Below are 10528 nucleotides of genomic sequence, written 5' to 3' on the forward strand. Positions count from 1 at the left end.
ACTTGAAGGTATCCAGCTTCTCAAGGTGTTCCTTCACGAGGTCAGCATTGATGGAGGGTAGGGGATCCCCCTGACCCAGATTTCCCTGTCCCATATCTGAAAAAGGACTTTTTGTTGTCCTTGATGCCTGAAGCTAGTTGGAGTTCAGTTGCAGCCTTGGCTTTCCTGGTTTGGTCCCTGCAGGAGTAATCCTCCTTGGAGGTGAATCCCGTCCTCCATCCTTTGTAGGCTTTCCTTTTTAGCCACAGTAAGTCTGCTAGGTCCAACATTGCCCTTGCTTTTCCTCTGGCTCCCCACATATCTGAAAAAGGACTTTTTGTTGTCCTTGATTCCTGAAGCTAGTTGGAGTTCAGTTGCAGCCTTGACTTTCCTGGTTTGGTCCCTGCAGGAGTAATCCTCCTTGGAGCCCCTTCTCTGAACCCTCTCAAGTTTCTCCGCAGCCCTCTTGAAGTGCGGTGCCCAAAACTGGACTCAGTACTCCTACTGCAGCCTGACCAGTGCCGCATAGAGAGGAAGCATCACCTCCCTGGACCTGTTCATCGTGAATCTGCTAATGTATGATAAAGTGCGGTTAGCCTTGTTGATCACTTCATCATGTTGACAACTCATGTCCATCTTGGAATCAACTATGACTCCAAGATCCCTTTCCACTGCTGTGCTGCTGAGAAGATCATCCCCCCAATCTGTAAGTGTGTTGGTGGTTCTTTTTACCCAGGTGCTGCACTTTGCACGTGTCTTTGTTGAACTGCATCCTATTTTGTACTGCCCATTTTTCCAACCTCTCCAGATCCTCCTGTATCCATTCCCTACCTTCTGGTCTGTTAAATTTGCCCCATAATTTGGTATCATCTGCGAACTTGGATAGGGTGCTGTCCATGCCCTCATCCAAGTCACTGATGAAGACATTGAATAGCACTGGTCCAAGGACTGAGCCTTGTGGAAGTCCACTGCCCACATCTTTCCAGGTCAATAGTGACCCGTCCTCCACCATTCTTTTGGTGCAACCCCTAAGCCAGTTTGCCACCCACCTGACTCTGTAATCATCTACATCGCAGACTCTCAGTTTATTTATGAGAACAGAACGAGATACTGTATCAAAGGCCTTCTTAAAGTCTACATAGATGACATCTACCTTGACTCCTGCATCTAAGCATTTTGTGACCTGGTCATAAAAAAAGACAAGATTAGTCAGGCAGGATCTACCTGCAATTAATCCATGCTGATACCCTTTCAGCATTATTTCCCCTGCTGGGCTCCCACAAATATGATCCTTAATGATTTCTCCAGAGTTTTTCCAAGGATAGAGGCGAGACTAACTGGCCTACAGTTTCCTAGTTCCTCCCTCCTCCCTTTCTTGAAAATAGGGACCACATTAGCCCTTTTCCAGTCCTCTGGGACCCGAATGGAGCACCATGAGTGCTCAAACAGCTGTGCCAGTGCCTCTGCTATGACACTGGCCAATTCTTTCAGCACCCTTGGATGAAGTTCATCTGGGCCTGCTGATTTGAACATATCCGGCCCCTCCAAGTGCCCCTTCACTAAGTCTGTTCTAACAGTTGTGTCCCTCCTGTGTCTATCTATGATCCTATTGGGAGATTTGTCTTGGTCTGTGTCTAGGCATAGAGATGCAAAGAACTCATTTGGCAACATCTGTTTTTACCTTAAAAGCCCTGCTTCCTCTAGACAGCAGGAAGCTGTAGAACAGCAGGAAGCTTGCCCTCTTACTGCCCAAGACCACTGCTGCCCCTCTGGGGTGGCAGGCACCAGTGCCAACCAATCACTCTCTCCAGTCGTGCTCAGAAAAATTTGCCCACCACTAACAAACTGTCTGGTGAACCACCTTTCTGAGAAGGGGAGAGGGCAGGCTGTGAGTGACTGGGCTCACCAGCAGGCTCCTGGAGGTGGGAAGAAGCAGAGAAATAACTTCCTATTGTCCGCTGGTTAGAAAGCACACCTGTGCAGTGACTTTGAAGCACTCCAGCCTAGAGTCTGTGAATATATGTACAACCCACACAGGGTAATTTTTAGTAGCACTATTAAGTGCTGCCGCACTTGTAGCACTACAAATGCATGTCTGTCCATGGCCCTTGTCATGCCTTTTGGACACCAATGGTCAAGGGTGTTGTTTATTAACCCAAACCCAACTCTGACTACAAAAACTAGGGGTCAGATTCTACTTTCTCTCTTTGGCACATACATGGACTGAAGTTCCTAAGTGTGACTCTAATCCTATTCTAGTCCACCCTGCTCGAGTCAGCGAAGGTGAGCTAGTCCTCTTCCTCTTCACTGCCGTTTTGTGACTAAATTTTAAGGGTAAGATGGTGGTGTGATTCAAAAGTAGGTGTATCAATTAATTTTCAGGACTTGAATGGAGTGGAACAGAATCAGAAGTCTGCTGAGATGGCCAATAGATGGAATAGGCTTTGGCTCTACTGGCATTCTTTTAAGCAAGGATCTCACCTTTCTGCTGTTAACAGCTGAAACGTGAACCACTACAAAGTATGCACCATAGAGCTGCTGCATCTTACGTCTGTGCAAAAGCTGGAACATAGTATGGAAATCAGCTGTACATTTGGGAAGCAGGTCAACCATTATGAACAGATGTGCTCTTAAATTTTCACTGGTTACCAGCTGGCTTTGACTTACAAAGTTCTAACTGGCCTGGGACCTGCCTAACTGAGAGTCTCTCATAGGTTCATACAGACCCGACTGTAGTCCGGCACAAAAACTGGAGTTCTCTGGCATGCTATTGTCTAGAGGGGTCCTTTAATTTTGGAATTTGCTCCCACTCTTGTGGTCTCAAGTACCCACCATGTCACCCTCTAGCCCACATATTCAGGCCCATCTGTTTTTCCAGTCAGTAGAAAGGAAATAAAGAAGACTGGATGTGGTGGTAGTATTGTACTTACCAGTTCCTTTTGTCTCTGGAATATTAAGTTCTGTAAGGATATAAGAGTAGAATATGCATTCTGCAATTTGAATGTATGGCAGGATGACCAGCACCTTGGAGCATGCCTCTCTTTGTGTTCTTATAAACAAACGACAAAAACAAAAAGACGCTTGCTTAAAAGGATGCCAGAACACCTTGTTCAATAGTGTGTGTCTGCAGTTGCTAAATCACAAAACTGCAAGGATCTCTGAGCCAGCTGTATTTGGTTGCTATATAGTGATACTTACGTAAGGTGAAATAATGTGCAAAGTCCTTAATTTTGCAAGAATATTGTTTCAAATTTCAAGGTTGCATTAATACTAATTTTTGCATTTAAATTTTCCTTGGTGTTTTTGATAAAGAAGAAATACAAAAAGTAAAGTGTTGACTATCCTGAGGGATAACGGGCACTAAAAAACCCAAGACACGTATTCTAAAACGGACAAGGACAGAAGAAATACGAGTGAGAAATGTCCATCATTTCAATGCTACTGAACTGAGTTCTCTGTTCGATACTGTTGTTCCTTCCTCAAAGGAACAGTTTGAATCCTTCCTCAGACTATAAAACAAATAAAAGCTAAATAATATATTTGAACAGTGCAGCAGCTGAAGCAACCGTGCAGCTACATGGAAGCAAGAGGAGGCAAGTGTGACCACAAAAGCCAAAGGGAGCACTGGGTCCTCCTTTCCAGGAGTGGATGGACATATTTAGATCAAACTAAAGGCCTTAATATTTGATTGTGTTTTGATTTTTTAACACATTCACAGAAGTGCATAGTTTCATGTTTAACTGTGTATTTAATTGCCTTATTGAAATAGGTGGTAAGAGAATTTGTAAAGTATAATTGAGAAATTCTTGCTTGCATGAAAATGGATAAATTAATTAGTACATTTTAAAACACATACAAGACAGTAATGGCCCTTTCTGGAACAGAAACTCTATTTAAAAGGAAACGAAGGAACTGCCTGTTCTGTTCACCAGAACCCTCTACCGCAATACACAAATTGCTTTTCAGCATACCACAAAGGGGAATATGGTATGAGGATAAAAGGTTACCCAGCATCTAGTCAAGTGTCCATGTGCATTCTTCTTTGCACTTGTACAACTGCATTTGTACAACTAGTTCTTGAGCCCAAGTGTGTATTGATCTGCACTCTAAAACCTGCAACATGACTGGTACACTGGACTGGACTATTGAGCCTCTGCCCTCATGGGCAAAGATCCCTATTTATCAGATACTCCCAATCCCCACACATCACAATTACAAAGCACAAAATTAGAAACACACAGAATGCCACACAGCATTCACCTGATAAAAAGCCTGGGAGACAAGGGCACTGCCTGTACCCTGCCACTGCAACTGCAAATAATTGATTAGTTCAGGGGTGCCCAACCTGTGGCATGAGTGCCACAAGTGGCCTGGGCAGCCTGTGTGTGTGGCATGTAGCAGATCAGGGTGAGAGACAGGCAGCAGAGCAGGAGATATGCCAAGAAGCAGAAGGAAGAGCAGGGGATCAGGCAAGGAGCACAGGGCAGGAAGCAAAGCAGGAGATCAGGCAGGGGAAAAGAATTGGAGTATCACTCAGGGATGGAGTGTGTCTAATTTGTGGCATGCCTGCCAAAAACACTGGCACCCACTGCATTTGTATGGTCAGAGGATCCAAGGACAGGACCAATTAATTCCCCACACTAGAGAGGAAGGCAAGAAGCATTTAGTCCTTGTGGATGTAACCAAAGGGAAATTTTCTTCCTACCCTCAAATGTGTTGATCGGTTTGATCTGGAACAGAGCAAGATCCCCCAGCCAGGAGATTTTTTTAACACATGTGCAAATGCACTTCAGTCAAAACTCCCAAATGTAGGTGTGGCCATGTGCAATACTCCCAAGGAAGATGGAGGGTGAGTGAGGTGAGGAATGACACCACCTAGCCCAGCACTGTGTCACAGAGCATGTATAAAAATCGCATGAATTGCACAAAGAAAGCAGATCCTAAAACCAATCCCCAAGGAACCCCACTAGCGATCACTCTCCAGTCTGAAAACCCACTCTTCCACGTAACCCAGTGTAGTCTCCTTTACCTACCTTATGTTTGTAGTATTGGCCCCCATCATCTCCAGTTTGGCCAATCATTTCCCACAAGGCTCAATCTCAAAAACCTTTGCTTAAATATAGATAAAATAAGTCCACTACCTTGCCCTTATCTAAAGGCTATTCATTTAGCCTGGTGTGACCTCCCTTGGATAAAATGAATGTTTTATTTGTCTTCGTTTCTGTTGGTTTGCATATCTTTGATTATTCTTTCCTCCAAATATCTAAGCCCTTTATTACTGCTGAAGTCAAAAAAGACACTCTTGAAGTCAAACAAATGGAATGAAAGTATATTAAGAAGGCAAATACTATTTTATGTCCATTTAGCTGGTGGTACAAGCAATGGTGCAAGACAACAGAGGATCACCTGTTTTGGGTTTCTCAGTGTCAGTGTAGGATTCCCCAGAAAGGAATGGGGGTCATAACCTACTCTCCTCTTTTCTGACCAACACAGTGAGCCCTTTAATAAGGAGTGGTCTCTCCATACTCCCTTCTAGGGCAGGCTTTGGCATACTGCCGTACTGGAGCCTAAAGACTTTTGTAGGACCCATACATGCTATTTATGGACGGAGACAGAAATGTTACCTTTATCTGTACCACCTGGATTTCATCACATCTGCTTTCAGCAGCAGCAGACTTCCTAGTTTGTCCTCTCCTGTGGCCAAACTTGCATTTGTTCCTCAGAACCTGCTCATCATCTTCAATTGGTCTCCGCACATATTTGAAGCGATCTTTAAGGGCTCGTTTCCATAGCAACTGTACAAGAAAGCCAACATTGTTAGTGTCTTTGAGAAGTGTGCTTCATTCCTAAAGCAGGATATTTCCCTCTTTTTCCAGGTAAAGGCATTACTGACAAGTTGTGTTAGACACACATTTTTGGCAATTTTCTTTAACTACACCTTATCTCAACATGAAACGGCCACCTCAAAAAACAGCAAACAATTGTACAACCTAAAGAATGTGCTTGAAAACAAAGGCAAGCTGCAATTCAGAAATCTCTTTCTCAAATTTATCTCCCAAGGTCAGCAGCATCCTATGAATTATATTTTATACTTCTGCATGAACTGATAACGCAAGAGAGAAAAATAAAAGAATGCTTATTAAAACAAGATGGTAAAAGATACTGTCTGAGGCTCTTCGCTGTTATCCCAAGCCAAATTTTTCTGAAAATATCAATTGTGTACCTGCTACTAGGGGATGGCAACAACTCATGTTTCTGTTTTTTTAAATGTTTTAAGATATCCAGAAATCACTTTCGAGTACCCAACCCTGTTGTGGACACTGGGGTGAACGGCTGAAAGTTGAGAGTTCAAGGCCATAGCAAAAGCACTCACAGCACGGCCATGTCAGAGTCCAAACAATCTGCAAATTCTGCTAAATAACTTGTCACAAGGACATGAGAAAGAGAAAGTCAAGACAAAACTCAAATGGGTCTATTATCCTATGGAGGTTTTTTTACTTAGGCAAACATCCTTTAGAATCAGCGGATGTTAATTGTAGATCCTCAAAGGTTCTTAGGTATTCTGCTTACTCCAGTATCATCCTGCTTCATATAAATGCTTCCTTCAGTATTTATTGGACCAGAATACCAGCTCATTTTACGTCTCCAAATGGCAGCTAACCAGCTGCAAAACTGCCATTTCTCCCAGTTACACAATTCACAACCCTACTCCATGCACAGTGTAGACGTGTGACTATCCATATAGCTACTAAACATGCAACAGGTATCTGGCTGTGCATACATAGGCGGGTGTAACAGGGAACCCTAGCCCTATTACCAAGAAGTAGGGCAGTTCCTTTAAATCCAGAACCTTCCAGGCATGGCTGGCCAGTCGAGTAGGTGTTAGGGATCGAGCCCTGCCCGCTGGTCAGGTGACAGGAAGGGGAAGGCCAGAACCATATAAACTGCAAGTGGAGAAAGCCAGCGAGAGAGCAGAGAGGGGGACCCCCGAGGACTATGGTGCAGCTGCAGCAGCCTCTTTGGGAAGAATACACTACACTGTGAGACAGAAGGATGATCACATAAAGTAAGCAGGCACTTTGCCTCTCTTATTTCTTTATTATTATTTTCATTATATAGCCATAGGAGCCTATGGCTTATGTTTGATGTTAAAAAGGCCAGTGGTTTGTGGTTAAGGCTGTAGGGGTGGAGGAGGCCTTATAAGCACGAAGGGGCACCATGATAGAGCAGCCCTGCTGCACTAGGGGTGCCACACTGGGGCCACAAGCCCAAAGTCGCTTGAAGGCAAGATAGGAGCCTTGGAGCCAGGTCCTAGCAGGTGTACTTAGGCGAAAGGCCCTAAATACAGAAAGAGGGGCAAAGCCAAAAGGGGCTGAGGCCCCAACAGTCTGGCACTACAGGGACACATAGTGTAGAAGGGCCAGTAGGCCTGGTGTTGCAGAAAGCATGGAATGGAGGAGGGCCTTGAGCCCAAGTGAGTTAGAGAACTAAAGCCTTGGAGTCAAGCCCTGATTAGTGGGTTTTGACTGACAGGCCTATCTAGAGAGCGAGAGAGCAAGCCCCAGTGGATGAGTCCCCAACATAAGAGAAATTTTTAAAACCATCTGCAAGTCACAGGGCATGTCAAGGGGAGGTAGGAACGTGCATTTTTGCCTTTAAAGCAATACCTCATTATCCTGCGGGTGGTGAGCCTGGAGCCTGTCTGGGAACCTGTGGGTCAAGCTCCCTCTTTCTTAAGAATCAAGTAAGAGCAAGTCATGGCAGGTGAGTAACAGGGTGGGGAAGCTGATCCCGAAAGAAGAAAAATCCAGCAAAATGTGACGGTGGCACACTTACCGGCATATTTAAAAAAAAAAGCTGGCCCCCTGTCACAACGAGGAAAGCACAAATTATGAAAATCTACCCAGCAAAAGTCTGTGACTGGAGGGGGCAATAGAGCAAGAAGGACACTTCCATTTTTTAGACAAATAGTCAAGTGGATGGGCTGGGTACATGGTTGAAAGGGTAGAGGTTGGAAGTTTGAGGCCATAACAAATGTGTTCCTGGTGCAGCCTTGACAGATTCCAACAAATCTGCAAATTTTGCTAAACACCTTGTCATAAGGACAAGAAAAAGGAAAGGACGTCAAGTGGCCAAGGCAATCACCCGGGAAACAGGTCAGGCAAGTTCTTAAGTCCTCCTCATTTTTCTGACTGTCCAGCACAGTATTATAGCCCTGGTTGTACTCTAACCTACAACATAGGTTTTTCACTTCCTCGGTGAGTGCCCAAACCACTGGCCTAAAAACAGAAAGGAATGTGCTCAATAGACACACACAGGAGCATCCACAAATGTAAAAAATAGCAGTTATGTAACTGTGTAGGTGCCATTTGAGTACTTTAAAACACTGCCCACAGTCCTAAGATTGCCATCAACTGCATTTTGAATTTGCATCAATACATGCAGGCAATGAAATATGACAGTAACAAGGGATACAACACAGACAAATGTGAAGTAGCTTACAGTCCTATTTTTGTATCTAGCTCCCTTCTCTGTACCAATCTATGTGATTAATTGAACTATGGGTCCTAAGTGAGATGGTCTACAATGGCTACAGTTAGCATGGTAGAATCTCATACTGCCTATGCTTATTAATTATCAGGTTCCATCCACCTGTGGATATTTCTATGTTGATAACAAAAGGAAACATGCTTCCTGTAGTACATCTGAACAGTCTCCCTCCTCACTATACAAGTACATTAAAAAAAATCTTTCATTTCTTAGAGAGATGAGTCACTATCACTTACCCAACTAGAGGGAAGAGCTAGACCGGGAAGTCTTAAGTCAACTCACAGAGGCAGTTAGGTTAAAGGATGTGGTCATCATGGGTGACCTGAACTTTCCAGACATCTGCTGGGAAGAGCAGTCAGCCAAGTCTGACTGCTCATGTAGGTTCCTAGCCGAGATGCAGGACCTCCCTCCTTCTAACCCAGGAGGTACACAGCCCCACCAGGGGAGATCACTGTTGGATCCGGTCCTGGCCATGGGCGATGACCTGGTGAGGAGTCTGTGGGTGCTCGACCACCTGCATGACAGCAATCATCGCCTGCTAGAATTCACCACCCAGTGCATGATGGCAAAGGCCTGCAGCAAGGCAGCAGCCCTGGACTTCAGGAGGGTGGATTTCAATGAGGTAAGGAGAACAGTTGGGGAGGCACGAGGTTCCAGAGGGGAGGGGAGTTGGGAGTCCAGGAAGAGTAGTCGTTCCTTAAGGAGACAATCCTCCATGCCCAAAGGGAGGTAATCCCAACACAGATCAAAGGGGGCAAGAGGGTGCATAAGCCCCCATGGCTCACCAAAAGCATCTAGGAACATCTAACTAAAAAGGAGGCATATACCCAATGGAAGGGAGGGGCTATCACCAGACAGGACTATACCTCTGTTGCTTTGGGCTGCAGGGGGGCAGTCAGGAAGGCCAAGGTGGAGATGGAACTGGAACTAGCTACCCAGATAAAGGACAACAAGATGTCCTTTTTTAAATACATAGGGGGTAAAAAGAAGGTACCGGGTAACGTGGGGGCTCTGCAGGACATGCTAGGAAATCTGGTCATTGCATCAGACAGCAAAGCTAACCTATTTAACAATTTCTTTGCCTCCATTTTTCTGAGTAGGGACCAAGTCAACTCCCCCACTGGGACCTCCATAGGCCCCAGGGGAGGCGCACCAGTCTCCACCCCAGTATGCTGAGGGATTTAGCAGAGGTCATTGCAGGACCCCGGCACGGCTTTACAAGCACTAGTGTTGCTCCGGTGTGGTACCAGAGGACTGGAAAAGGGCCAATGTGGTTCCCATTTTCAAAAAAGGGAGGAAGGAGGACCCAGGAAACTATAGGCCAGTTAGTCTTAACTCAATCCTGGGTAGGTTTTTTGAGAGAATTATCGTGGCGCATATACACGAGGGGCCAGAAGGGGAGATTATGCTTAGGGGCAACCAACACGGGTTCATTAGTGGCAGGTTCTGTCAGACCAACCTGATGGCCTTCTACGACCAGGTCACAAAATCCTTAGATGCAGGTGTCGCAGTGGACATAGTCTTTCTGGACTTTAGGAAGGCCTTTGACACTGTCTCTCACCCCATTCTTATTAAAAAACTAGGAGACTGTGGCTTCGATACCTACACAGTCAAATGGGTCACTAGTTGGCTTGAGGGCCGCACCCAGAGAGCGGTGTTGGGTGAGTCTTATTCGACCTGGAGGAATGTGGGCAGTGGGGTTCCACAGGGCTTGATCCTCAGGCCCGCGCCATTTAGCATCTTCATCAGCGACTTGGACAGGGGTGCATAAAAAACACCCTGTTCAAATTCGCAGATGACACTAAGATGTGGGGAGAAGTTGGCATGCTGGAAGGGAGGAATAGGCTACAATTGGACCAAGACAGGTTACAGGGGTGGGCAGATGAGAATAGGATGGGTTTCAACACTGACAAGTGCAAGGTGATGTACCTGGGGAGGAAGAACCAGCAGCATACCTACAGGCTGGGGAACTCCCTTCTCGTCAGTGCAGAGGCAGAAA

At 45.4% G+C, this 10528-nt stretch overlaps 1 protein-coding gene across 1 annotated transcript in view; it reads right to left on the bottom strand.

Moving 5' to 3' along the window:
• The window catches only part of SAMD3 (sterile alpha motif domain containing 3), a 67285-nt gene that overhangs the window by 16933 nt on the left and 39824 nt on the right, over nt 1-10528 (bottom strand). Inside the window, exon 7 of the mRNA XM_019538028.1 lies at nt 5604-5774. Within this exon, the coding sequence (XP_019393573.1) occupies nt 5604-5774 (171 nt within the window). The remainder of the gene's footprint in view (nt 1-5603; nt 5775-10528) is intronic.

This window comes from Crocodylus porosus, unplaced genomic scaffold (genome assembly GCF_001723895.1).
Source record: "Crocodylus porosus isolate Cpor-Errol unplaced genomic scaffold, CroPor_comp1, whole genome shotgun sequence".
NCBI classification, from domain to species: Eukaryota; Metazoa; Chordata; order Crocodylia; family Crocodylidae; genus Crocodylus; species Crocodylus porosus.